Source organism: Cucurbita moschata, unplaced genomic scaffold, assembly GCF_002738365.1.
Source record: "Cucurbita moschata cultivar Rifu unplaced genomic scaffold, Cmos_1.0 Cmo_Scf00005, whole genome shotgun sequence".
Lineage (NCBI taxonomy): Eukaryota > Viridiplantae > Streptophyta > Magnoliopsida > Cucurbitales > Cucurbitaceae > Cucurbita > Cucurbita moschata.
The window spans coordinates 6,239,936-6,253,575 of record NW_019268521.1 but is presented as its reverse complement, the minus strand read 5'-3'; the positions used below and the strand labels follow the sequence as shown (position 1 = coordinate 6,253,575).

Sequence of the window (13,640 nt, the reverse complement as noted above, 5' to 3'; positions counted from 1 at the left end):
TCCAAAGTAGGCCTTCCAATTTCCCGTGAAACAGAAACTAATTCACGTTTCTGAGTTTGGGCCTTGAATAGATGGGCTTGGGGGTTGGAGCCCATGAATAAGGGGATGAAATGGGCTGAAAGCCCACAAAGGAAGCCCATTAAATTAAAAAAAGTTTGTAGATGATTTTGAGTGGAGGCGGGTGAGGTAGCCGTTGGTTACCCACTATTGTTGTTCTTTTTGTGCTTTTTATTTATCTATCTATCTATTTATTTATTTTATTGTGTTTTCTTCCCAAAAGGGCAGTTCTTTTTGCGTTTGTCTGGTAAGGGGTGAGGGAGTTCTTTGGATTCTTTTTGCCTAAGCTATCCCCCTTCCCGCCCCTGTATTTCTACTTCTTCCTCAAATGCACCCCCCAAATTCCATTTATACCCTTCTACATGTTTGCAAGTCACCTTTTACATTTTTAAAATTTAAATTTATAATGAATCCATCCATTTTTTTTTAGGTCTTACAACATTAAAAAGTTTAAGAGTTTATTAGAATAAAATTAAAAACTTAAATACCTTTAAGAGGAATGCATGGTAAATTATAGGTTTAAATACCCATTTTGATTTCTATTTTGAAGAATTTTGATGGGTAATTTCAAAAGAGTTTAAATATGACTATTTTAGCCTTTTTATTTACAATATTAACAAAAAATTTACACACAAGGTAATTCCTACACTTTCAACAAATTTAATGAGTACGGTGTGGAAGAAAAAAATGGCATAGCCATGGAGTCCTCCTACTTGAAGATAAACAGGTAAAGTTCCATAGCCACGCGTGCATTGTCACCGGCTGTTGTAGGTTTCCCGTACAAATCCAAACAATCCTTCTTCTGCTTAAACATCTGTGAATGTTTGCTGAATCACCACACCTAAATGGGGGTGAGAGTTCTCTTATTTATAATCATTTTCAGGATACAGAAATATGGTAAATTACAAATATTATGGAAATAGTAATAAAAGGAAAGAATAATAAATGAATGCAATATATTTGCCTTTAATAAGAGGGCAAATATGGTAACCCGTAATGTAAGGCAAATATCTAGATATTTGCCTTATAGTGAACGGTCAACTATCCTTAACACCCCCCCGCAAGCTGAGCGTCGGATTTGAACGAACGTAAAGCTTGGATCTGAAAAATTCAAAGAGAGGTCGAGAAATACTCTTTGTGAAGATGTCAGCAACTTGGAGATGAGAGGGTACATATTGTGTGCGAAGTTTGCCAGCGATAACAAGTTCTCGAAGGAAATGATAATCTAGTTCAACATGTTTGGCCCGCTTGTGAGAAACGGGATTAGAGCTCAAAAAAATAGCACTTTTGTTGTCACATAAGAGTAAGGGCTGCTTTGAAATAGGGACCTTGAGGTCATGCAAAAGATGCGTAACCCAAAGAAGTTCAGCAGCGGTTGTGGCAAGAGCACGATACTCAGATTCACAGCTGGAGCGTGAGACAGTAGGTTGCTTTTTGGCACTCCAAGAAACCAGATTGTTACCAAGATAAATAGAATAGCCGGATGTAGAACGACGAGTATCGGGACAACCAGCCCAGTCAGCATCCGAATAAGCGACTAGCGTACTAGGAACAGTGGATGGACGAAAGGTAAGACCAAAGTGGAGTGTTCCTTTGACATAACGAAGAATACGTTTGACAGCAAGAAAGTGATCTGCAGTAGGGGCATGCAAGAATTGACTGACAGAATTGACAGCATAGGCAATATCTGGACGCGTAATAGTCAAGTACTGAAGGGCGCCAACAAGAGATCTGTAGAGAGTAGGATCAGAGAAAGGAGAACCATCAGCAGTCAGGTGTTGAGAAACAACCATGGGAGTGTGAACTGGTTTGCTATCGAGCAACTGAGCACGAGTAAGAATATCTCGAGCATATTTTAACTGACTAATAAAGAGACCATCAGGAGTGGGTGAAGCTTCAAGACCAAGAAAGTAACTGAGAGAACCCAAATCTTTGGTAGCAAACTCAGAATGAAGCTTGCGAGTAAAGCTGTCAATAAGAGATGAGTTGTTGCCGGTAACAATAATGTCATCAACATAAAGAAGCAAATAGATAATGTTAGATTGCTGATGAAAGACAAAAAGGGACGTGTCAGCGCGACTGCAAGAAAACCCAAGTGTGAGAAGAAATGAGCTAAAACGCTGAAACCAAGCACGAGGAGCTTGCTTTAAACCATAGAGGGCTTTCTTTAATAGACAAACATGAGTGGGAAATCGAGGATCAATATACCCAGGAGGTTGTTCCATATGAACACGTTCAATAAGAGTTCCATTGAGAAAAGCATTCTTGACATCAAGTTGTCGAAGATGCCATTTATTTGTGACTGCAATAGAAAGCACAACACGGACAGTGGTAGCTTTGACAACCGGACTGAAAGTGTCAGTGTAGTCAAGACCAGGAACCTGAGTATAACCTTTGGCAACAAGACGAGCCTTGAAACGCTCGACAGATCCATCAGGCAAATATTTAATACGAAACACCCATTTAGAGCCCACGATGTTGGTGTTGGCAGGGCGAGGAACCAAAGTCCAAGTATCATTTTGTTGTAATGCTCGAATTTCTTCATCCATGGCAGCCACCCAAGCAGGATTCTTAGCCGCAGATTTGAATCCTTTTGGCTCAGTGGATGCAAGAAGAGCAGAAAGAAGTCCAGATGAGCCCAAAATACCAAGATTTGCTGGATGACGAGTCTTGAATATACCAGCTTTGGCTCGTGTGATCATAGGATGAGTGCCCAAAGAAGAGAAATCAACAGGAGGTTCAATAGAGGTCGAATTAGAAGTCGAGGGTGGCAAAGTGGAACCTGTAAGAGAAGTATCAACCTGCACAGACTCATCTACAAGGTCAGAACAAATATCACACGGGGATGAACTGGATCGAGGAGTTTGCGGTGATGAAGTGGTAGGGGGGGATGAATCAATACGATGAAAATGTGGTTCTAAGAAATTTGAAATAGGAATAGAGGAAAGAGGTTGGGTCTGGGAGCTAGGAATAGCAGGAAAGTGGGTTTCATCAAATTGAGCATGACAGGTGATATATAGCTTAGTGGTGGTCGGATCAAGACAGCGAAACCCTTTATGAGCAGGACTATAACCCAAAAAAATACAAGGAATGCTGCGGGGAGAAAGCTTGTTAGGCATATAATCACGCAAATAAGGATAAACACGACAACCAAATGGATGAAAATTGTCATAATGTGGAGTGTAACCATAAAGGAGTTCAAAGGGTGACTTACCTCCAAGAAGTGGAGTAGGCAACCGGTTGATAATATAAGCTGCAGTGCTGAAGGCGTCAACCCAAAAACGAGAAGAAAGATGAGAGTGAAAGAGAAGGGCCAAGCCAGTCTCAGTCACATGACGATGTTTTCTCTCGGCACGACCATTTTGAGCAGGTGTATATGGACAAGAGAGTTGATGGTGGATGCCAGAATTACGTAAATGAGTTTTGAAACAAGTACTAGTAAATTCGGTACCACCATCGCTTTGAAATACCTTGATACGAGAAGAATATTGATTTTCCACAAATTTTTGAAATTGAAGAAAAATATCAAAAAAATCAGATTTAAATTTTAAAGGGTAAAACCAAGTGAATCGAGAATAATCATCAATAAAAATAACATAATAAAGGAAACCCGAATTTGATTTGACAGGAGAAGGACCCCAAAGATCACAATGAATAAGATCTAACACATGAGACGACCTACGTTCATTGCGGGAATAAGGCAATCGATGACTTTTCGCAAGCTGACAGGTATTACATAATGATGGAGAAGGCAATAAAGACGTAAGAGAAAGATGACCTTTTCTATTTAAAAAATAAATAATAGAATGATTCACATGACCTAGACGAGCATGCCATAAATCATATGAAGCATGTAAAGATTTGTTTCTAAGGGCTGAAATAAAAGCAGAGTTGCCGCGCTCCAGCACATATAGCCCTCCATCTCTTTTACCGGTTGCCACCACCCTTCCTGTTTGACGATTCTGGATAGTAATAAGATTATTAGTAAATGTAACGGAGAGAGGAAAATCAGACGTTAATTTACTTATGGAAAGAAGATTTTTAGTGAGGTGAGGGACAACCAAGACATCTAACAAGTGAATATTTGGAACAGGAGAAAGAGTACCGGTGTGGGTAATGGGTAGGGATGCACCGTTTCCTACAATCACAGAGTCCTTACCCGTGTAATTTTTAGACTGATCCAAAATAGATGGGTCGGCAGTCATATGGGCCGAAGCTCCAGTGTCCAGAAACCAATCAGCAGTATCGGGTCCAGCAATAGAACATGACGTGTTAAAGGCTTCAGCAAGGTGAGCATGAGAAGAATCAGGTCGAACATACCGTTGGTTGCAGCGGTCAGCATAATGGCCCTCTTTGCGGCATATTTGGCAGTGAGGTGGTCGACGACCTTGACTTGAGTGGGTTCGTCCTCGATTAGAAGAGTTGTTTTTGTGAGAATAAGAACGACCTCGCTGGTTGGTAAAGGAAGCAGGGTGGCTTCCATGAGTGCGACCACGATTAGTGACTGTGAATGCTGTAGGAGTGGAGCTAGAGGACTCAAGGGAGAGCTGAAACAACTCAAAACTTTCAGCTTTAGAGACTAAATCTGCAAAACAGGGGATAGAGGTAAGAGCCATCTGAGCAGTAGAAAAAGCTGAAAATTCGGTGCCGAGTCCACGAAGGAACCAGTGCACTTTATCAATGTCCTCGACCGGTCTGCCAATGGCATGAAGTTGGTCACAAATTTTTTTGAAGGCACGAGCATACTCAGCAACAGGTTTGGTGCCACGTTTCATCAACTGCAAGTCATCCTTGAGTCTCAGTTCACGAGCTTTCGATTGATGGCTGAACGTAGTTTCCAACGCAAGCCAAACATCACGTGCAGTAGGGAGACCAACGACAACAGCCATGGCTTCCTCAGTGAGAGAGGAGAGCAGGAGACAGAGAAGTCGTTGATCGGCTGCTCTCCATGCCAAATATTTGGGGTTGAGTGTTGAAGAGGTTTCTGGTTCAAAGCGAGGTGGTGGAACCATAGTTCCATCGACATAGCCCAGCATGTCTTGACTCTCAAGGAGAGGGAGAAGCTGGCTTTTCCAAAGAAGATAATTGGAGGAAGAAAGTTTGATGGTGATCATATGGATTAGAGTATTGAAAGGAAGAAGATGATAAGAAGATTCGGAAGCCATAGAGAAGAAAGGATCAGGGTTGTTAAACCGAAAGGGCTCTGATACCATGTGAATGTTTGCTGAATCACCACACCTAAATGGGGGTGAGAGTTCTCTTATTTATAATCATTTTCAGGATACAGAAATATGGTAAATTACAAATATTATGGAAATAGTAATAAAAGGAAAGAATAATAAATGAATGCAATATATTTGCCTTTAATAAGAGGGCAAATATGGTAACCCGTAATGTAAGGCAAATATCTAGATATTTGCCTTATAGTGAACGGTCAACTATCCTTAACAACATCCTCTCAGCTATCGACCCGTTTCTTCGTCCTCTGCCCACGGAGTCACTGCTCTCTCTCTCTCGCCACGACGCCTTTCTGCTCTTCACTCCCAAACCGTAAGGCTTTCTCTAAAGCTCTTTTGCATTTGCAGTATCAATAATCTCTTCATTTTCGTCTCGTCTCGCCTTCAAATCGTACAGTTGTGTTGTCTCTGGAAAATTCGACGTTCGTTGCCGAGCTTGCTTTGTTTTGATCCACACAGAATTCGATTCTGGTAGGGATTTTCGTTGACGTATATCTTTCTCGAGCAATGTCTGTGGCTACGAAGCTCCATTCGCACGCTAAACCGGTTTTGGAGTCCCGAGCAATTCTTGGACCCGGCGGGAACAGAGATAGGGCGCCTGAGAAGCCGAAATGTAAACAGGAGACTTTGAAGAACTCAGAGAAGCAGAACAAGGCGCTTCCGGCGATTCCTGAATCGGTTGTTCGAGACAATATCTCCATCGGGAGCTCCTGCTCATCCGATTCTTTATCAAGCAACTATTCGACCAAATTGTTGAATCCTAAAGTGAAGCCCTGCGATGTGAAGCCTGTGAAGGCTGTTGCTGCCGGAGGTGATCCAAACGTAACCACAACGACGCCTAGGCTCTCGGTTCCGGGGAAACGCTGTGGTTGGATAACGCCTTATTCTGGTAAGCAAGCTTAAACTCTGCTTATTATTGACTATTGCTTATTTGAATCGAGGAAACAATGGATATGAGATGGACAGAAAACAATCGCACAATTTCAATTCGGAACATAATAATATAGTTTATCTTAGTTCAATACTCATTTTGTACTTGCATTGAAATATTTTGATTATTGTATTGTAATGCAATCAAATATTTAATCTCTTCATATTTGTTGCATGAAGGATTTTACTTATTATGTTATTTGAATATTACAATTCATTATTATATGTGAATTTAATATTTTTAAAAATCAGTTACATTCACATCGATTATGAATCTCTGGTTATCCTGTAATGTATTGTGATGGTTTCTTATTGTAGACCCCCTTTACATCGCTTTCCATGACGAAGAATGGGGAGTCCCAGTTCATGACGACAGGAAGCTGTTCGAGTTACTTGTATTATCACAAGCCTTAGCAGAGCTTACTTGGCCCTTGATTCTTTGCAAGAGAGATATATTTAGGTCTACTTTTCATTTTTGCCCAAAACTTGAATACAAATCAGTCCCTAAAAGAACATTGTTCTAAATTGTCTTCCGTTTCTCTCTTCTTTGCAGGAAGGTTTTTAATGATTTTGACCCATCTACCATCGCACAGTTCACACAGAATGAGTTTACGACACTAAAAGAAAATGGCATCCAGCTCCTATCTGAACCAAAGCTTCGTGCAATCGTGGAGAACGCTAATCAAGTACTCAAGGTATTGAGTTTTGGTTAAGCTTTAGCACTTCCTATTTTTTGTTAAGCCAAAGCCAACCCATAAGAACAGGCGTTTGGTTGTCACAACTTCCATCCCTTTCAAGCGGTTGAAAGCTGAATCTTTACGTTTCCATTGCCTTTTGACTTCTCCACAGATTCAACAGGAATTTGGTACCTTCAGCAACTATTGTTGGAGCTTTGTCAACAAGAAGCCTATAACAAACAGATTTCGATATGCCCGTCAAGTACCAGTAAAGACGCCGAAAGCAGAGTTCATGAGCAAGGATTTGCTAAGAAGAGGCTTTCGTTGTGTTGGGCCAACTGTGGTTTATTCCTTCATGCAGGTTACCGGAATTGTTAACGATCACTTAGTCAATTGCTTCAGATATCAAGAGTGCGATGGTATGAAACTAAGAGTAGAAGATCAGCGATCGGAGTTGCTCACCGGAGCTTTGGAGACTAGATCTTGACATGTTCATAGAAAAAAAAAAAAGGTTATCTCTAACTAATCTTAGAAATCAGTGTGATAAAATGGTTCTGATGATCTGATGCTGAGTAGTTTAAGTTCTCCTTTGTTTAGAATTCTTAATTGTAATTTGTATTTACAGACGACAAAAACATGTTGGCTTCCTGCAACTATTTTTCAACCTTCAGAACACGCTTCGGTGGCAGAGCATAAGAGAACAATGGTATGCTTCTCTTAATCCAACATTTATAACGTAAGTAGTTTCCGCAAGATTTAAGGTTACGAGTCGCAGAATTCCAGGGTCGAATTCGAATATTCGGACTCATTAGGTCTCAAGTCCCCTTGCAAATTTTAGCCCAATAGAAATGTGGGCCCAAGTTCCCGGGAAGGCCCAATGATTTCGTAGCCGTCGCAATGCCTCGTGCTTGAAACCCAACAAATAATTCATAAAACTTAACCAATAAAGCAATACAAAAATTAGGCTAAATTCATGATATTTAAGTGTTTTTTCAATTTTCTTGCTATTGCTTAAAAGGTTCCTTGTGTATTAATATTATTTTTTTAATAAAGCTCATTAATAATATTGAATGTTAAATTTGACTAAAAATGTTGACAATTCTTCCTCAACTTCAATAAAGAAGTAGATATATATATATATATATATATATGTATATGTATATTTATATATTATGTAGGTTGAATTATGCTCCTTTTAGTCACATATTTAGTTTATGCGTATATAAGGATTAAAGATGAAATGTTGAAAATTTGGAAGAAAAGAAAAAAGGTGTTGAAATTGACAATTCGGAATGCGATGTGAGGGAAGTGGATGACAGGAGGACGACACAAGCTCTACAGCTTTCGTCGGCTTTATGCGTTACAGGGTACAGTTTTGTTTATTTATGTATTTATTTTTCTTTCTTTTTCTTCTCTAGATAAAAGCTATGATTATCATTTTCCCATCCAATCCACCGTCGTCTCACCAATCAACGGCTCATCATTCCTTATCCTGGCGGGAAATGATCCAACGGACTAAATCCTTCTGTCCTCTTCCACGTATGCTCGCCAACCAATTTAACGTAATCCCGTGACTCACAATTTCAATACGACACGCCACCCTCCTTCCACCCATACGTATACCTAAAGAAAGAAAAAAATAAATAAATAAAATAGCATTTTGGTCCAACTATTTTAGATATATTCTATTTTGGTACATGACTTCTTAAATAAAGTATAAAATAACACTTTTTCATTATTTAAATTCAGTAACTATATTTTTTTATAAAGTTAAAAATTTGTTCTAATGATTTGTTTAAACTAATAGTAAATATTAATTTGAAGATTGAATTCAGACAAATTAAAATTTTGAAGTTGAACTTTATATAGTAATAAATTAATTCCAAAACATTGAATTTGAAGGAAAAAGAAAAGGGTAAGAAGAAACAGTGATTGAAAGGACAGAGTGTGGTAAGGACAGTACAAAACGCTGTCACTGTGGGTTCCAACGTAATTTGAGGCGCTCATTTGGGTTGACTCATGTCCCATTCCCCTAATTTTATTTCTTAATAAAATAACAATATAATAATTAATAAACCCTAAAAAAAATATATAAAATCAGCTTCCGATTCTCTTTGCCTCTGTGTCATTGTCCACAGACATTGAAATATCGTTCAGGGGCATTCTCGTCATTTCACCATCCTGTCACCTTGCCTGCCACATTTCTGGTATTAAAAAAACAAAACCGCTAGCGGTTTTCTGTCGTCCTGTCGAGTTCTTTTACAACAAACGTAATTACCATACATTTTCCTCTTTCATACAAAGCAAGAAAAATCACGAGAGAAATTTCTTTTTCTTTTTCGTTATATAAATATATAAATATACTAATAAATTAATTAATTAATTATTAGTGATTGATTTATTGTAATGAATGTAATTTCTAGGGGTTGGGGAGATATTTGTTTGAAAGGCGGGAGGAAGAAGGAGAAAAATAGTAAAGATGATTTTTGGGAAAGAATTGGAGAGAGTGATCTGATTACACGTGGCGGCTTGTAATTAGTTGCTTTAAAGACGTTGGGATTCGTAGCAATACACACCAATGAACAATTCAAGTCACTCTCATTTCTCTCTCTCAAATAAAGCACACATTCTCTCTCTACTCTATCTCTCTCTTACTCTGTTATGTGTTTGTTGTCGACGAAAATTCCCAAATTTCTCTGCGATTTCGCTGTCTTTTGCTGCTGAAATTCCCGAAAACATGCTCGAAACTCCTTGATCTTTCTGCATCGTCTAATTTCCAAGCTCTGTTTCTATTGAATTTTCCCCTGTTTGCTCGAATTGATTGCCGAAGGATTCGGGAATGCTTGAAGCAGTGGAGAGCTCCGTCAATGGCGGCTTCTCGCAGTTGCAGACCAGTGGTGATAGTAGTGAGGAGGAGCTTTCTGTTCTCCCTCGTCATACGAAAGTTGTCGTCACCGGCAACAACCGCACCAAATCGGTGCTCGTTGGACTTCAAGGCGTTGTTAAAAAGGCTGTTGGTTTGGGCGGATGGCATTGGCTGGTATGTCACTTTGTTTAATTGACCTGTTTGTGTGAGTGAGCCTAGGGCACAATGAGTCTGGATTGAATCAATTTCGAGTGTCAATGCTGTTTTCCCCAATTCACAATTTTGTTTTATCGGGGTTTTTTAATCAATTTTGTCGTTGTGGTTCCCAGCTATTATTGTATGTTCACTCTGTTTATTACATCCATTTACGAGTTTTGAATCTACTATGGAAAAAGATTCGGTTTTATGCTTTGATTTTGGGCTTTGAGCTATGAATTGCATGTTGAATTTTGCCTATGGATCTGGTGATTGGAGATGGGGGTTTCATTAACAATGTAAAATCCATTTATTGCAATATTGAAATTTTTTTATTGAATTCCGATTTCATAATTTCACGAATCTCCCCAGATTATTGTTCTGTTTCCTTCGGATATTCTTCCTACGAATTTTGAAGTTTGTTTCCATGTTTATCCAGCTGTCACATTGATGTTAGAACAGTGGGATTGTTCTTTTGAAATCTGCAGGTCACTAGATTTTGGGTACATTCTAGGTTTAGCGTTTAATTTCGAAATTAAAAAATCCTCAGGTTCTCACGAACGGCATTGAAGTTAAGCTACAGAGAAATGCCCTCAGTGTAATCGGAGCTCCGACTGGCAACGAGGACGATGATGATTTCGAATTTGAAAACGTACACTGGAATGGATCCGATATGGGTAACTTCAGAATCTTTCCTATTCTTGCTCACTGATTGAATAAACAACAATTGATTGTCGATTCTTCAAATGGATTAGATTAGTGAATATTGTAAGCTGGCATCAATTAAACATAGTAAAAAGGCCCCAAAAAAAGCTTATTGTCTTCACTTTTGTTTGATTCTGATTAGGGTATTCATAATTAAAACGCTTGCTTGTTTTGGGTAATTGTTTCATTGGTCCTCTGTAGTTGTTGTGGAATGATATGCATTCTAGGAATAGTGGTTTGAGGTTGGTACTTAGGATTCTTTGCTCATTCACCTTTTACTTTATTTGAAACCTTGTTGTGTCTTTGATTCCTTCTCTTCTGGCCCCTCCCCATGCTTTACTTTTTTCATAATGCTTTTGGTATTCTGATTTCCCAGCATCTGATGACACTCTAAAGTCCCATAGACCAAGACATCGGACGCACAAATCATCGGGATCGTCACACAAAACCATCGGCCGATCCTTCTCTTATGAATCACAGTCCAAAGGATCTATTTCCACCCCTCGTGGGTCCATGGTACTTAAGAAACTGATCATTTTTTAAATGAAGTGATACTACGCTTGTAATTTAAGTTGGGTTTTGATTAATGATGTTCCCTGTACAGAAAGTTGACCTTGGTAAACTTGAGATGTCTGCCCTATGGAGATATTGGCGACACTTCAATCTTGTAAGTTACCGCTACTTTGGTATAAGTGTGTGATGGTTTGGTTAAGCTGCAAGTTTCTACCACCATGATTGAGAGAATTCCATGTCTTCTAGGTGGACGCTTTTCCTAACCCATCAAAAGAGCAGCTGGTGGATGTTGTTCAAAGGCATTTCATGTCACAGGTACTTAATTTTCTTGGTCTAACCGTTAATTGTTGTGTACACGTCCCATAACATGTTCGTTTGTTCACAATGCTTGTGCAGCAAATCGACGAGTTACAGGTGATTGTCGGGTTTGTCCACGCTGCAAAGAGACTCAAAACCATCTGCAAATGATGAGTAAAGGCTGTAACACCAAGCTTATTCCACCATTTCTAACTCAAGAAACAGCAGTACCCGAAATTCCCACTTCCCCGCTGCATTAATGGTTCTCTGTAATATAAGTATCTTGGCTTGTTATCGAGGTATCGTTACCCTTTTGTTAGTGTAATTATGGTAGATGAATATAGTAATTATATAATGTATGTATGACTGGCAAATAGACCTACGAAAACTAAGAAGTCCTTGCTGACTTCATTTTCCTAAGCCTCGATGGATTGAATGCTGACTTGGGAGACCGGGTATCTTGAAATGAATGTGTATATTCTTTTAATGCTTTATCTTTGTTTCTTGACATCTCGATTATACCAATGAATCAATGTCTAACCGCAGTCTTTATTCTTGGCTTCTGTTATGTTGCATATTAATCTTTACACACATGCTGTAAAACCCACCTGATTATGTTCATCTGTTGTGTTTTTGTAACTTTTGATAAAGATTATAGATTCATATTCAAAAAGGTTATTATTAGTAGATATTGTCTGTCTTTGTCTTTGTCAGCTTTATGATTTTAAAATTGGTCGAGTCTACTGGGAGAGGTTTCTACACTCTTACAAACAATGATTCATTCTCCCGAGGTATCTACACTCTTCTGAGGAGTTTGTTCCCCTCTTGAGGTTTTATACTCTTGTTCCCTCTCTTATCAATGTAGGTCATAATCCACCCCCTTGGTGGGGGCTCGTTCCCCTCTCTAACTGATGTGGGTGATGTAGAATCTCACAATCCACCCTCCTATGAGAGGCTCGTTTCTCTCTCTAATTGATGTGGGATCTTACAATCCACCATCATTGGGACGGGATCGCCCGGTGTTAGACTCTGATCTCATTTGTAACCGCTCGAGACTACTGTTAGTAGATACGATTCGCTTTAGTTTATTACGTATCGTCATCAGTTTTACGGTTTTAAAACGTGTCTACTAGAAATAAGTTTCTACATCCTTGTAACGATTGATCGGTTCAAGTCTAATCCATATAGAATATTAGGAAAATGGAGTAAATGAATTGATTGAGGAGAGGAAAAGAAATAGCGAAGGGAAGAGGGGGCCAGCTATGAAGGTGTAATTGAATGCGTGAAATAAAGTATGGAAAGAAAAGAAGAGATCTTTAAGAATCAAAGCGGGGCCCTCTCACGTTTTGCTGTCTATTTTCAGATACCAAACTCTCATCTCTCCTCATTCAATTCAATCTGCTATAGTCCAGACCCCTCACTATTAAGTCACACTCAGTCTCCACAATAAATTTAAATATATATTAAATTAAATTATTAACGGCTAGAAATTTTGACGGTTGGGTTGAAAAATATCCTTGTGGCATTTTTTGAATTTTAAATCGTGTTCCCGCCTAAATCTCGGTGAGTGGAAAATTTCGGTGCTTTTGAATATTTGTGGGCCTGATTTTGTAGCCCAATACTAACTACATTTCAATGTGGGCCAATTTGAGCTTTGGGCCGAGCCTGCTTTAGTTTGGATATTTATGGAAGGAAGATATTGGGCCCATTTAAAATGCAGACAAAGCCCAAGTGGTTGTCAATGATTTCTCTGGTTCAGAGTTGGGAGGAGAAGATTTAACGTTAAAGGAATATTGATTCCATGTGTCGTGTCGTGGGCGTGCGCTAATAGTTTAAGATGGGTCAAAAAGCATGAAGGGGGAGAAATTAAGGGAGGGTCGCGTGAGTCGTGAGGGGCAAGTAATAACAAAACTTTGGGAGGATGTCTTGTTGGGTGCTACATCACTAGCCCACCACCCCTTATTTCTCCAATCGCTCACTAGGTACTATGCCCTCGCGCTTTTGACACCTCTCTTCTAGAGATGTTCACGGGATAGGGCATGACCTTCATTCTCTCTGTTCTCGTCTCTATTTCAAATCTCTTGTTCGTATCATGAAATGAATATTTGTGGTATATTAGGGATGAAAAGTGGCAACTTTGGATGAGAGAATCTATATGGTTAA

At 39.2% G+C, this 13,640-nt stretch overlaps 2 protein-coding genes across 5 annotated transcripts; both read left to right on the top strand.

The window, feature by feature from the left end:
* The first annotated feature begins 746 nt into the window (after positions 1 to 746).
* LOC111442674 (DNA-3-methyladenine glycosylase 1-like) lies at positions 747 to 7,896 on the top strand. 4 transcript variants are annotated; one of them, XM_023080142.1, is made up of 6 exons: positions 747 to 869; positions 5,510 to 5,607; positions 5,754 to 6,183; positions 6,543 to 6,684; positions 6,778 to 6,919; positions 7,074 to 7,896. In XM_023080142.1, the coding sequence occupies exons 3-6, from the start codon at positions 5,802 to 5,804 to the stop codon at positions 7,386 to 7,388; spliced, it is 981 nt and encodes a 326-aa protein (XP_022935910.1). In that variant the 5' UTR covers positions 747 to 869; positions 5,510 to 5,607; positions 5,754 to 5,801; the 3' UTR covers positions 7,389 to 7,896. The 4 variants fall into 4 exon arrangements, with proteins under 4 accessions (XP_022935910.1, XP_022935907.1, XP_022935908.1 ...); XM_023080139.1 differs by lacking the exon at positions 747 to 869 and having other exon boundaries at positions 5,513 to 5,607; positions 5,692 to 6,183; XM_023080140.1 differs by lacking the exon at positions 747 to 869 and having other exon boundaries at positions 5,513 to 6,183; positions 7,074 to 7,409; positions 7,525 to 7,896.
* A 1,584-nt stretch (positions 7,897 to 9,480) lies between these two features.
* LOC111443600 lies at positions 9,481 to 11,975 on the top strand. The gene is made up of 6 exons (XM_023081493.1): positions 9,481 to 9,941; positions 10,513 to 10,639; positions 11,044 to 11,183; positions 11,272 to 11,334; positions 11,427 to 11,495; positions 11,577 to 11,975. Exons 1-6 carry the CDS (start codon positions 9,741 to 9,743, stop codon positions 11,646 to 11,648), a joined length of 672 nt encoding a protein of 223 aa, XP_022937261.1. The 5' UTR covers positions 9,481 to 9,740; the 3' UTR covers positions 11,649 to 11,975.
* Positions 11,976 to 13,640: the final 1,665 nt, after the last annotated feature.

Coding starts and splice junctions, on each gene's coding strand:
- LOC111442674 (XM_023080142.1), top strand. CDS start 5,802: ATGTCTGTGGCTACGAAGCTCCATTCGCACGCTAAACCGGTTTTGGAG. Junction 6,184..6,542: donor TTGGATAACGCCTTATTCTG/GTAAGCAAGCTT, acceptor TTCTTATTGTAG/ACCCCCTTTACATCGCTTTC. Junction 6,685..6,777: donor TGCAAGAGAGATATATTTAG/GTCTACTTTTCA, acceptor TCTTCTTTGCAG/GAAGGTTTTTAATGATTTTG.
- LOC111443600 (XM_023081493.1), top strand. CDS start 9,741: ATGCTTGAAGCAGTGGAGAGCTCCGTCAATGGCGGCTTCTCGCAGTTG. Junction 9,942..10,512: donor TGGGCGGATGGCATTGGCTG/GTATGTCACTTT, acceptor AAAAATCCTCAG/GTTCTCACGAACGGCATTGA. Junction 11,335..11,426: donor ATTGGCGACACTTCAATCTT/GTAAGTTACCGC, acceptor CATGTCTTCTAG/GTGGACGCTTTTCCTAACCC.